The 14,141-nt window shown below is 46.5% G+C and overlaps 1 protein-coding gene across 1 annotated transcript in view; it reads right to left on the bottom strand.

Annotated features, from left to right (window-relative positions):
* Positions 1-14,141, bottom strand: part of TERT (telomerase reverse transcriptase) — a 183,359-nt gene that overhangs the window by 8,292 nt on the left and 160,926 nt on the right. Inside the window, exon 9 of the mRNA XM_033929798.1 lies at positions 5,482-5,595. Coding sequence (XP_033785689.1) covers positions 5,482-5,595 — 114 coding nt within the window. The remainder of the gene's footprint in view (positions 1-5,481; positions 5,596-14,141) is intronic.

The following is a 14,141-nucleotide window of genomic DNA, read 5'->3' as shown; positions in this document are numbered from 1 at the left end:
GAGACCCGGGAAACTACAAACCGGTAAGTCTGACCTAGGTACCGGGAAAGATGGTAGAAGCACTGATAAAGGACTGCATCATTGATCACCTTGACGGACAAGGTCTGATGAGGACCAGCCAGCACAGTTTCAGCAAAGACAGATCTTGTCTGACAAACTTGCTGCACTTCTTCGAGGGAGTGAACAGGCAGATAGACAAGAGCGACCCGGTGAACATTTTATACCTGGATTTCCAGAAGGCATTCGACAAGGTTCCGCATGAACGACTACTTCAGAAAAATTGCAAGCCAGGAATCAAGGGTGAAATACTCACTTGGATTAGAAACTGGCTGGAGCATAGGAAACAGAGAGTGGGGGGTAAATGGACAATACTCGGACTGGAAAAGCGTCACCAGTAGGGTGCCGCAGGGCTCGGTGCTTTGACCCATGCTCTTCAACATCTTTATAAATGATCTGGACATAGGAACGACAAGCGAGGTGATTAAATTTGTGAACGATACGAAGTTATTCAGAGTTGTGAAGACGCAGGAGGACTGCGAAGATCTGCAACATGACATAATCAGGCTTGAGAAATGGGCATCAACATGGCAAATGAGGTTTAACGTGGATAAGTGTAAGGTGATGCATGTCAGTAACAAAAATCTCATGCACGAATACAGGATGTCCGGGGCGGTACTTGGAGAGACCTCCCAGGAAAGGGACTTGGGAGTTCTGATCGACAAATCGATGAAGCCATCCACACAATGTGCGGCAGCGGTGAAAAGGGCGAACAGAATGCTAGGAATGATAAAGAAGGGAATCACAAACAGATCGGAGAAGGTTATCGTGCTGCTGTACCGGGCCATGGTGCGCCCTCACCTGGAGTACTGCGTCCAGCACTGGTCGCCGTACATGAAAAAGGACACGGTACTACTCGAAAGGGTCCAGAGAAGAATGACTAGGATGGTTAAGGGGTTGGAGGAACTCCAGTACAGCGAAAGATTAGAGAAACTGGGCCTCTTCTCCCTTGAACAGAGGAGATTGAGAGGGGACATGATCAAAACATTCAAGGTACTGAATGGAATAGACTTGGTAGATAAGGACAGGTTGTTCACCCTTTCCAAGGTAGGGAAAAAGAGAGGACACATTCTAAAGTTGAAAGGGGATAGATTCCATACAAATGTAAGGAAGTTCTTCACCCAGAGAGTGGTAGAAAACTGGAACAATCTTCCAGAGTCTGTCATAGGGGAAAACACCCTCCAGGGATTCAAGACAAAGTTAGACAAGTTCCTGCTGAACAAGGACACATGCTGATAGGTCTAGTCTCGGCCATGGCTCTGGTCTTAGACCAGAGGGCCACCGTGTGAATGGACTGCTGGGCATGATGGACCACTGGTCTGACCCAGCAGCGGCAATTCTTATGTTCTTATGCAATTGGACCTGTGTGAGAAGACGAGAATGACAAGGGTGTCTGAGTCCCTGGTCCAGCTGCAGCCACACCAAGTCGGTGTACCACAGGCACCTTGGCCAGTTGGACGTGATGAGAAACACCCAACCCCTGTGGGTTACTATTCTTCTCAACAGATGTCTTATCATGGGCCATGGAGGGAAGACATACAGAAGACCGTCCAGCAGCCAGGGTTGAACCACTGTCTAGGCCAGACATGGGCAAACTACGGCCCGCAGGCCATATCCGGTTTAGGTTTTTAATCCAGCCCGCCGAATTTGTCTAGGCACTAGCTGAAATGCCTTGTTTTATTGGATCACATTATTTCAGAAGAACATAAGAATTGCCGCTGCTGAGTCAGACCAGTGGTCCATCGTACCCAGCAGTCCACTCATGTGGCGGCCCTTAGATCAAAGACCAGTGCCCTATTAGAGTCTAGCCTTACTTGCATATATTCTGTTACAGTAGGAACTTATCCAACCTTGTCTTGAATTCCTGAAGGGTGTTTTACCCTATAACAGCCTCCAGAAGAGCATTCCAGGTTTGTAACACTCTCTGGGTGAAGAAAAACTTGCTTATGTTTGTACAGAATCTTTTCCCTTCTAACTTCAACGAGAGCCCTCTCGTTCTCCTCACCCTGGTGAGGGTGAACAGTCTCTCTTTCTCTACTAAGTCAATTCCCTTCAATATCTTGAATGTTTCGATCATGTCCCCTTTCAGTCTTCTCTTCTCAAGGGAGAAGAGGCCCGATTCCTCCAAGTTTATTTATTTTTGCCTCCTCTCCCCTTCCCGAAGTCAGCAATGCAGTCGGGTTGCCAGCTATGAAGCAGATCACGCATGATAATGATGCTGAGTCGCTGCTGCCTGTCTCTCATGATTTACAAGGATTCCAGTGCGAAATCAGAGCATCCTGCAATGATCGCAAATGTGCCCTAGCCCAAGGAACCACATTGATCGTTGCCACCATAGTTCCTCAGGACCTGGAGATACTGCCAGGCCATTGGGACCAGAATGTCCAGAAAGTCCCTGACCAACTGGTGAAGCATCTCCTGATGCGACATGGGCAGGAACACCTTGTTCTGACCTGTGTGGATGCGAACCCCTAAGTATTCCAAGTCTTGTGTCGGCTTGAAGTTGGTCACCCAGCCCAGGCCACTCTCTGGATAGCTGAACTACTTGGTGAATTGCCCAATGCCCCTCGGAATTCGATGGGGCCATGATCAGCCACTTTGTCCATATACGGGTGTACCAGGACTCCTACGGTGTGTAGATAAGCTGCCACACCACCATCAGCTTGGTGAATGTCCTAGGAGCTGTCACCAACCCGTAGGACAGTGCCACAAACTGATAGCACTGCTGCAGAATGTGGAATCTCAGGTACTTCCTGTGTTCTGGAGATATGCCTCCATCAGATCCAGGGAAGCCAAGAATTCTCCCAGAGCCACTGAGGCGATCACCAAATGCATGGTCTCCATCTGGAAATGAGACACTCTCAGCACCACATTGACCACTTTGAGGTCCAGGAGACTCTCTTTGGCACGATGAAGTATATTGAGTATCTGCTGGAGCCTGAGTCTTGCTCAGGATGGGCTCTATGGCCACAATGTCCAGCAGCCTGCAGACAGTGGCTTCTACCCAGGCCTTTTCTGGCCTTCCACCTTTTCTGGCCTTCCGGAGGGGGAATCTAGAAAACAATTCACCAGGGGGCAATGAAACTTGACCTTGTAGAAGTCCTGAAGAACCTCCAGGACCCGATGGTCTGAGGTAAGGGTCTGCCACTGCAGAAAAGCTGAGAGCCACCCCCCAATCCGTAAAGGGACAACAAGATGCATGGCATCAGAATTGATTCTTAAGAGTTTTCTGCCGAACAGCTCCCCATTGATGGCTTGCAACAGGGCCACCAAACCAACTTTACGCAAAGTCTGTGATCTCCCACAGCTAGAGCTTTCCCTGAGAGGAACCTCTGTATTTTTGTTCCTGAATTCTACCCTTGTGCTACAAAGTTTAAAGAAAAATAAACACAAGCATAAAAGACAAGCTCCTATAGTTTGGCTTGTAGGAAACAAACTGGATTCCTGAGGGGGGACAGTCCTAAGGTAAGAGGGGAAGGGCTCTTAGCATTGTTTGAGGCTTCCTATAAGCTGTCTGGCGACCATAGGAAAATAACTCACTAGAGATTGTACAAGAATAAGAATTAAAACATTTGGAAATTAACTGTATAAAAAGTAAAATTAACACTGTTGAAAGAACTACTGTAGAATAAAATAGGAATACAAATTACATGTTTTGCACATCAATTAAAACAAACTAATTTTTTAAAATATCATGATGCCTAATCTTTTTCTGTTTCTGACTGGCCTTAAGCCCCTCCTCTTATGCCTCTGCCCTTATTAAAATAATTCACTTTTATGTTCTTGTACACATTTAGATTTCTTTCCCTTGTCTCTTAAGCAAGGGATTTATTAGCATAGAGTGGCTTATTTTGTTGCCATCCTTAGTTTATAGTTGGGTTTGTCACTTAGGGCTAGATTCACTAACCTCCTTTCCGTGTCCGATCCGTTCCCAATTGTATGCAGGCTGACAAATTCACTAAAGGCTAGAGAGCGATCCTTGAGCATGAGTAGACTATCTTCCTTGCCTGTAGATGATTTGTGCATGCTCTCAATAGAAAACTTTTTTTTTTTTTTGCAAGCCCGTGGTTTTAACCCATTTTAAGCATGCGGGTTAAAACCACGAGCTTGCACTACAGGGAAAGGCAGGAGAGTCAGAGCGGCAGGAGAGATTCGGGGCTGAGAGCAGGAGATTGTGGCAGGCAGCAGGTCGGGGCTGAGAGCAGGAGATCAGGGCAGGCAGATAGGGGCTGAGAGCAGAGAAGCAGGCGGCAGGCAGGAGAATCGGGGCAGCTAGCAGGGTGGCAGGCAGGAGAATCAGGGCACAGAGCAGGGTGGCAGGCAGGAGAATCAGGGCACAGAGCAGGGCGGCCAGAGCAGGAGGATTAGGGTTTTTTTGATCGGCTAGCCAGTCGATAAGTTTAGTGAATCGTGTCTTTCCTGCTTTGCATGCCAATTCCCCTCATTTGCATGCATGGATCAGGATTGGGAGGAGAGGTTAGTGAATCAGGTCGGAGGGAAATCAGGTTGCAAAGGGCTCGCAAACCGATCGGTATATGATCAGTTTGCTTAGTGAATATAGCCCAAAGTTATTTTCTGCAACCTTTCCTCCTGCTTTCCCATCCTAGATGATCTTTTATCCTTACAATCAAAAGAAGAAGAATCTGAAGGATAAAAAAGGGTAGGCATGTAATTCTTAATATGCTTCTTCAGGCAGAGTTCTATGCATTTTTGTTGTTCTGAGCAAAGCTGTCTGTATCTAAGATAGTCCAGGTGCAGCAATTCAGAACCAGTTACTCTGAGAATAATCTAGAGATGGGAATAACTAGTGAGGTAATTAAATTTGCTGATGATACAAAGCTATTCAAAGTTGTTATACCGCAAGAGGATTATGAAAAAATTGCAAGAGGACCATACAAGACTGGGAGACTGGGCATCTTGTATGCACTCCCAATGGGACCTAATTTGCTACAAGTAATTTTGAGAACAGCTCACCGAGTTACATCAGCTATCTAGAGTAACTAGAATGTGAAGAGTATTAAGGGACAGAGAATGCCAGTAGCACTGCTAGAATCTTTACTCAATGTTTCTCTGCTGCCATCACACCTAGCTCATCTGCAGCCCATCAAAAGTGGGAGAGAACTTGATGGGGCTAAACAGTTTCAAAGGTGCCATTTTGTTGAACTCTGTGGGATGTGGAGACCATAATAAATCTGAAGTGTCTTGCAGCTTCTACCACTATTTTTTTGTTTGTTTGTTTACAATAGGTCAGAGCTTTCCATAATAGCACTACATATGCCTACAATATTTGAAAAATTAGCTATAATCCAATTTGACAGGAATGTACCATAATACACTTGCCACATTCTATTCACATTTTTTCTGCTCTCATGCTTTGAGCATTTAACTTTCATTAGACCTAGTGAATGGTACAAAATAATCTACCCATCCTGTTGTACTGCATGCAATAACTTATTCTCCATGTCTCCGTAACAAAAACTGCATAGCAGAGTTGACAAAATAGAGCCTTGAGGTATTCCACAGCTTTGCACGTAATACCTGGAAATAGTTGAAAGGAAGGAATAAGTTAAAAGCATATATAATTAAATCCACAAATTAACAAACCAGAACAACAAGTCTTGGCAGATGAAAACACCCATGAAATATTCATATATGTGGAAACCGAGAATGTAATAAAGGCTCAATCTTTTGCCACCACAGCAGTATATACATGTTAACAATTTGTTTTGTATTATACAAAGAGCTTACAAACTAAGGGCTCCTTTTACAAAGTCATGGGAGAGGTTTTTACAGTGTGCTGGCGAGGTAAATGCTCTAACACTCATAGGAAATCTATGAGCATCAGAGCATTAACCTCGCCAACTTGCAGTAGAAACCTGTACCACAACTTTTTAAAAGCCAGTGTAAATGAACAGTAGCTTCCTGCAATGACATAGGCAGCACTATTTTAGATAGTTTGTGGATATATAACTCTCGACATGGGAATGAAAATTTGCAGAGAATGGGACATAGGTTCCTAAAAACCTTTCCCATTTTTCATATAAAATCAACACAAACCAACTAAATATTGGGAAAAAACCTTATGGCATCCTAAATAATCACACTTTATGCACAACGTACTATAAAAAGAATTCTTTTATACATCTATATTACTATATGTATTGTGATGAAGCACTGGATCTTCAGTGCTTCAGGGCAGGTTGGATCCTACCTTCCTTGTGGGTGATCAGATTATTAAACTAGCCTTCAGTGCAGAAGACAGGACCTGGTCTCTACGAAAAAGTCCAGAGACAGTTTGCACATTTGGCTCTTTCAGCATCAGTGTTAATTTTGTCACAATATCACTTAACATAGGGCAATCCTCTAGAATGCCTTTCCCTCTGACTTACAACCACACTATTAGATCAGGAACCTCCTGACCCCTCTATTTTAAAACACCACAGGCTTTGTTAGAATTCTAGGATATGCAAATTAGGCTCTTCCCATCACCTTCCAATGCAGTGGTTCCCAACCCTGTGCTGGAGGACACCAGCTAGTCAGGTTTTCAGGATAGCCCTAATGAATTGGCATGAGGCAGATTTGCATGACTGTCACCTCCATTATATGCAAATCTCTCATGCATATTCATTAGAGCTTTCTCGAAAATCTGACCACTTTCTCTGTGTCGGAGTCCAACACCCCTGTATAGGACAACGATTCCAGTGAGCTCCCCAGCCCTGAAGGCTGGCATCTGTCATTACCATAATCCAGGAGGCAATGTGGAGCAGATGTCCTTACAGAGCAATTGCGGGAGAAGCCACCAGGCCATGATCACTCAGGCCTCCAACGTCCAAGGCAGGGACATCTGCAAGGCATCTTGGTGGGGCGACCAGTGAGAGAGTTAGACATGTTGAAGAGGGTATATGTGCGCTCTCGCCCAAGAGACTACATCAAGCATGACCACCATGGATCCCAGAATTGAAAGATAATCCAACGCCGAAGGAGCCAACTTCTCCAAAGGAACAGAAATCTGGACACAGCTTCTGTCTGCGATCTACATGGCCTGCAGCTGTATCGAAGAGGACTCCCAGGTATTTCAGCGACTGTGTGGGTGTCAGATGGCTCTTCCTGAAGTTGACAATCCAGCCCAGGTCTACCAGCACCTGGAGCACCTGCTCCACTGTGCGTTATCCCTCGGCTAAGGGAGCTCTAACCAACCAGTGGTCTAGATAAGGGTGAACTGGCAACCCATCTTCCTCAGGTAAGCTGCTACTACCACCATCACCTTGGTGAAGGTCCAAGGCGCTGTCACCAGCCCAAAGGGCAGGGCTGAGAACTGGTAATACTGTCCCAGAACATGAAACCATAGAACTTGCGGTGGGCCAGAAATATGGGAATGTTAAGTACGCCTCCGTAAGATCTAAGGAGTCTAGGAATTTCCCCGGAGCCACTGCTGCAATGACCAACCGCATGGTCTCCATTCGGAAGTGGGGAATCTTGAGAGCCGCATTCACATGCCACAGATCCAGAATAGGCCTCCAATCTTCTGAGCCTTTCTTTGGCACAATAAAATATACAGCGTACCTGCCTGAGCCTGAGAGGTCATGTGGCATCGGATCTATAGGTTGAATATCCAGTAAGCCTGGACTCCGAGTGCCTTGTCCAGGCATCTGGACAGAGAATCCACACACCAATCTGACACAAAGACTATGTAAATTTCAGCTTGGAGACTAATCAAATAATGTCCAAGATCCACTGGTCTGCTGTAATGCACATCCAGGCAAGCAGAAACTCCAAGAGCCAGCCCCCACTATTCGCAGCAGAGCATCCAGCATCCTGGCGTCATTGTGACTTTCTGGCTGGGTGTGCAGGATGGGTGGTGGAAGGATGGGAACACCTGTAGCTGGCGTACCGACTTCGGGAGCTCTGGGAAATTCTTTTTCCCATGTGGAATGTACATACTGTCTGGAGCCACAAAAATTAGAACGCCCAGAACCCCTAGAGGATCTTGATCTACTATCAGGCAGGGTCTTCAAGTGATGGTCCATTACTGAATCCATGAGGTCATCCAGGCCTTTGCCAAATAACTGCCCCTTAAAAGGCAGGCTCGCTAAAGTCGCCTGGGAAGTGGAATCACCAGCCCATTGCCTGACCAAGAGCATTCAGCAAGCCGAAATGGAATATGCCGACACATTGGCCAGCACTTTCAAAAGGTAAAATAAGGCATCCGCTATGTAATCCATCCTAGCCATCAGAAGCTGAGGAGGATGCTCCACCAAGTCATGCTCTAGAATGAGCAGCTGAGAGAGACAGGCAAGTGCAACAAAAGATGTTGACAAAGCAGCTCCGATGCCTCAAATTGACCGTTTCTAAAAGTGTCCTAATGACCACATCTACATGGTGGTCCTGCATATCTTTCAACACAACCCCCCCATTACTGAGAAGAGAGGTGTGCCCACTCTAAGGACCTTCCCCCCTAAGCACTTCCCCGAAGTGAACCCACATGCTTATCCCATTTTTTCTTAAAATCGAGCACGTTGCTTGCCTCAATTACCTGAAGTGGAAGATCATTCCAACGATCAACCACCCTTTCGGTGAAGAAATACTTCCTAGTGTTGCTATGAAATCTCCCACCCCTGAGTTTCAACGGATGCCCTCTTGTTGCCGTAGGTCCTGTAAGCAAAAAGATATCTTCTTCTACCTCAATACAGCCAGTAACATATTTGAACATGTCTATCATATCTTCCCTCTCTCTGCATTCCTCAAGCGAGTATAGCTGCAACTTACCTAGACATTCTTCATATGGGAGATCCTTGAGTCCTGAGACCATCCTGGTGGCCATTTGCTTAGTCACCTGTGCCACCAAGGAATCCACCTTGGGCTGCCACAAAAGCGGCTGATATTCCTGCACCAATGGATACAAGCGGGACATAGCTCTAGCACTCTTCAAAGGACCTTCCAGAGATTCAAACTGCTCGGAGATCATAAAACTCATATCCGGATGCCAGAGAAAGGATGCAGATTGCGAGCGCACACTACAAAGCCAGGGACAAGAAGAAGTGGACAGAGCTGGCTGAGTCACTAAGTTCAATTCCTGCAAAGATTCAGCAATAAGATCAGGCAGAGCCACAAACTTAAATAAGCACAGGACAGGAGGATCACCACCAGGATCTGGAGCTCTCAAGGGATCCACGGATCCAGCACACAAGTCTGGATCCTGTGATCCGGGAAAGGCTACACTGTCAAACAATGGATCAAAGAGGTCAGGATCAGGATACAGATCCCCCAGAACATGAGCAAGTAGAGCAACAGCTAGAGCAGGTGGAGACGAGGACTTCCCCAAGGGTATCACGCTGCCCAAAGATACCTTAGGGTGGGATGGAGACCGCCCAGCAGCAGAACATTTGCTTTGAAATTCTGATCACAAAAACTTCATAAAGTCAGAGAAAGTATCTGGTCCCTGGGGCATAGTCACCCTTAGATGACTTAAATTTGTGCTTCTTATGTTGCGGAGGGTCCGCAGCCTGGCTGACCGAAGAACCAGCCGTGCCGAGCCCCGAAAACAATGGAGGCCATCCCACCGTGCTAGCCAAGCATTTAATCACCTGCTTCTGTGAGGGAGCAGCTGAGCTGGTTGATACAGCCCCCCCCCCTCCCCAGTTGCAAAAAGCACTAAATCTGTGCCAACCTGGCATGAAGTTACATGAGGAGACCCAGAGGATTCCATCGCAGCAGTTTTCCAGGCAAAAAACTAAGTTTTGAAGCAGGGAGAAGGGAAAAAAAAAAAAAATCACTAAAAATCCAAAATGGCCGCCAGTATCAAATTCATGCCAAAAACACAATATTTTTTACACTTCCCAAAACTTAAAACTGGTGATTTTAGGATTTTTCAGGAGGGGGATCACAGGGGAACACTTAGAAACAAAGACAACATCTCATTTTAAACTTTCCCCAATGTCTCTAACAGGCTGTCAGTTCTGAGTTACTCACTGTGACTTTATACACTAGGCTGCACCTGCTTCCAGCTCTCTTCAGTAGCCATAGAATTCACTGCCACAATGCTGGGCATGCTCTCTCAAAGCCGATCTTCAGGCTGCCGGTCAGACTCTGTCTAACTATGCTTCCACCCCTACAGACCACCAGATGCGCACTAGGACAGGCGGAGGCATGAAAAACCAGCTAGCACGCTGCAGAAAACCGCTTAGCCTCCTAAGCATGGCTAACAGTCTTTGCTTGACCCCTGCTTAACAGAAGGAAAGACTACTTCAGGGACAGCCCTGAGCTCCAATGACAAGTATGCAGATTGGCTAACAGATACCCAAAAGGGATCGACCTGTCAGCTGCAGACCAAAGTCTATGAATTCTCAAGCAGGCAGAGCTCCAAATTTGCTTCAAATACGAAAATACCCACAAAGGGAATGAAACTATGTTGAATTTAAAACAATAAAATGAGGAAAGCAGAACACACACACAGCTACAGTCATGCATGCAAAAGGAAAAGACTGTAGACAGCCCTAAACTGGTCTGTGAAGTACACTGGAGGTGGAATGAAAAATTCAGAGGGCTTAAAGGTCTCTCGTACGAGGCAAGACTAAACAATTTGCAGCTCTACACTCTCGAGGAACGCAGGGAGAGGGGAGACATGATTGAGACGTTTAAATGGACGTATAGAAGTGGAAGATAACATTTTCCTTCTCAGAGGCCCCTCAACCACAAGGGGGCACCCGCTCAAACTCAAGGGCGGAAAATTTCACGGCGACACCAGAAAGTATTTCTTCACGGAGCGAGTGATTGATCAATGGAACAAGCTTCCAGTACAGGTGATCGAGGCCAGCAGCGTGCCAGATTTTAAGAATAAATGGGACGCCCATGTGGGATCCCTAAGTGGGTCAGGGTAAAACATTGTATAGTATTAAGGGGAGGGTCTATAGAGTGGGCAGACTTGATGGGCCTTGGCCCTTTTCTGCCGTCATCTTTCTATGTTTCTATGATTCCTTCTGCAGCATGCAAGTATGGGGAAATAACCCTATTGTCTAGAACAGGGGTGTCAAAGTCCCTCCTTGAGGGCCGCAATCCAGTCGGGTTTTCAGGATTTCCCCAATGAATATGCATGAGATCTATTAGCATACAATGAAAGCAGTAATTGGAGTCACAGAAACGTGGTGGACTGATGACAATAAATGGGATGTGGCCATACCAGGGTACAAACTCTACAGGAAAGACAGGACACACAAAAAGGGTGGAGGAATAGCGCTATATATAAAAGACTCCATACTCTCAACCAGGATGGAAACAACAGTAAGGGTGGATGGCTTGGAATCACTATGGGTTAAGCTACCTGGAGGAACTATAGCAGACATAAATTTGGGTCTGTACTATCGCCCACCTCGACAACCGGAAGAAATCGACAGGACCTGGAGGCTGAACTGAGGCAGGTATGCAAAAGCGGAAGTGTGGTGGTGATGGGGGACTTCAACTACCCTGGGATAGACTGGAATATCGGGCACTCAAACTGCACGAGGGAGACCAAATTCCTGGAGGTCACGAGGGACTGTTTCATGGAACTGCTGGTCACGGAACCAACACGAGGAGATGCCACTCTTGACCTAATCTTCAACGGACTAGGGGGACCCGTAAAGGAGGTGGCGGTACTAGCCCCACTATGAAACAGCAATCACAACACGATCCAGTGCAGGCTAGAAATTGGATCATCAAAGGTGAAAAGAACCACAACGACGGCACTCAACTTCAAAAAAGGGAATTATGATGCCATGAGGAAAATGGTGGGAAAGAAACTCAATGGCAACACAAGGAAGATGGAGTCCGTAGAAAAAGCCTGGACCCTACTCAAGGGCACTGTGCACGAAGCACAGAACCTGTGCGTCCCCAAGTTCAGGAAAGGGTGCAAAAAAATAGAACAAAAAACCCAGTGTGGATAACAAATGCAGTGAAAAAGGCGATAAGTGACAAGAAAGCATCGTTCAAAAAATGGAAAAAGGACCAAACAAAAGACAACCAAAAGGAGCACAAAGAACAAGAAAGGGAATGTCACCGAGTGGTTAGGAAAGCAAAAGATAATATGAAGAGACACTGGCGGGGGAAGCAACAAACTTCAAATCATTCTACGTTAAGGGGAAACAACCAGCAAGGGAGGAAGTGGGACCCTTGGATGATGGAGATAGAAAGGGAGTGGTAAAAGAGGAAAAAGAGATAGCTGATAAGTTAAATGAGTTCTTCACATCAGTCTTCACGAGGGAAGACACAACCAACATTCCGGAACCCGAAGAGATCGTAAATGGAGATCAGGATGATAAGCTGGTCCAACTAGAGGTAAGCCAAGAGAATGTCCTCAGGCAGGTAGACAGGCTAAAGAGCGACAAATCGCCAGGTCTGGACGGCATTCACCCAAGGGTACTCAAGGAACTAAGAAACGAAATAGCAGAGCCACTTCGACAAATATGCAACCTATCATTAAAAACTGGAGAGATCCCGGAGGACTGGAAAATAGCAAATGTCACGCCCATCTTCAAGAAAGGTTCAAGGGGTGACCCAGGAAACTACAGGCCGGTGAGCTTGACCTCGATCCCGGGAAAGATGATGGAAGCGCTGATTAAGGACAGCATCTGTGAACACATCGAAAACAATGGACAGCTAAAGTCAAGTCAGCATGGCTTCTGCAAGGGTAGGTCATGCCTCACAAACTTATTGTACTTCTTTGAGTGGGTAAACAGCCAGGTGGATAAAGGGGAATCCATAGACATCATTTACCTTGACTTCCAAAAAGCTTTCGACAAGGTACCACACGAAAGACTGCTTAAGAAGCTATGGAACCACGGGGTGCAAGGGGAGGTCCACCGATGGATCAAAAACTGGCTGGCAGACAGGAAAAAGAGGGTTGGAGTAAAGGGCCATTACTCAGACTGGCAATGGGTCACGAGCGGAGTTCCGCAGGGATCGGTGCTGGGACCGCTCCTGTTCAATATATTCATTAACGACCTGGAGGCGGGAACAAAATGTGAGGTCATTAAATTTGCGGATGACACCAAACTATACAGCAGGGTTAAAACCACGGCAGACTGCGAAGATCTCCAAAAGGATCTGATGACATTGGAAGAGTGGGCCAAAAAGTGGCAAATGAGCTTCAACATAGGGAAATGCAAGGTCATGCATGTAGGGAAAAAGAACCCGATGTTCACTTACAAAATGGGGGGATCACTGCTAGGGGTAAGTAACCTTGAAAGAGACCTGGGAGTGATGGTAGACACAACATTGAAGGCGTTGGCACAGTGCGCCACAGCCTCAAGGAAAGCAAACAAAATGCTGGGTATCATTAAAAAGGGTATCACGACCAGGACGCAGGAAGTCATCCTGCCACTTTATCGTGCAATGGTGCGCCCGCATCTGGAATACTGTGTCCAGTACTGGTCTCTGTACCTCAAGAAGGACATGGCAGTACTTGAGGGAATCCAGAGAAGAGCAACTAAGCTGATAAAGGGTATGGAAAATCTCTCATATACTGACAGACTAAAAAAGTTGGGGCTGTTCTCCCTGGAGAAGCGGAGATTTGATAGAAACCTTCAAGATCCTGAAGGGCATGGAAAAAGTAGACAGGGACAGATTTTTCAAATTATGGGGAACCACAAGTACAAGGGGGCACTCGGAGAAATTGAAAGGGGACAGGTTTAGAACAAACGCTAGGAAGTTCTTTTTCACCCAGAGGGTGGTGGATACATGGAACGCGCTTCCGGAGGCTGTGGTAGGCAGGAGCACGTTACAGAGCTTCAAAGAAGGTTTGGATAGGTTCCTAGAGGACAAAGGGATTGAGGGGTACAAATAGGAGTAGAGGTAGGTTATAGGGATAGGAGTAGAGGTAGGTTATAGAAATAGTCAGGGACCATTGCTCAGGCAATAGGCCTGATGGGCCGCCGCGGGAGCGGACCGCTGGGCGAGATGGACCTCTGGTCTGCCTCAGCGGAGGCAACTTCTTATGTTCAGTGCATGCAAATAGATCTCATGCATATTCATTGGGGAAATCCTGAAAACCCGACTGGATTGTGGCCCTCGGAGGGACTTTGACACCCCTGGTCTAGAATGTCTCACCTATT

This window comes from Geotrypetes seraphini, chromosome 2, assembly GCF_902459505.1.
Source record: "Geotrypetes seraphini chromosome 2, aGeoSer1.1, whole genome shotgun sequence".
Classification (NCBI taxonomy): domain Eukaryota; kingdom Metazoa; phylum Chordata; class Amphibia; order Gymnophiona; family Dermophiidae; genus Geotrypetes; species Geotrypetes seraphini.
Note: the sequence above shows the minus strand (reverse complement) of the source record. Positions and strands in the feature narration are given on the sequence as shown.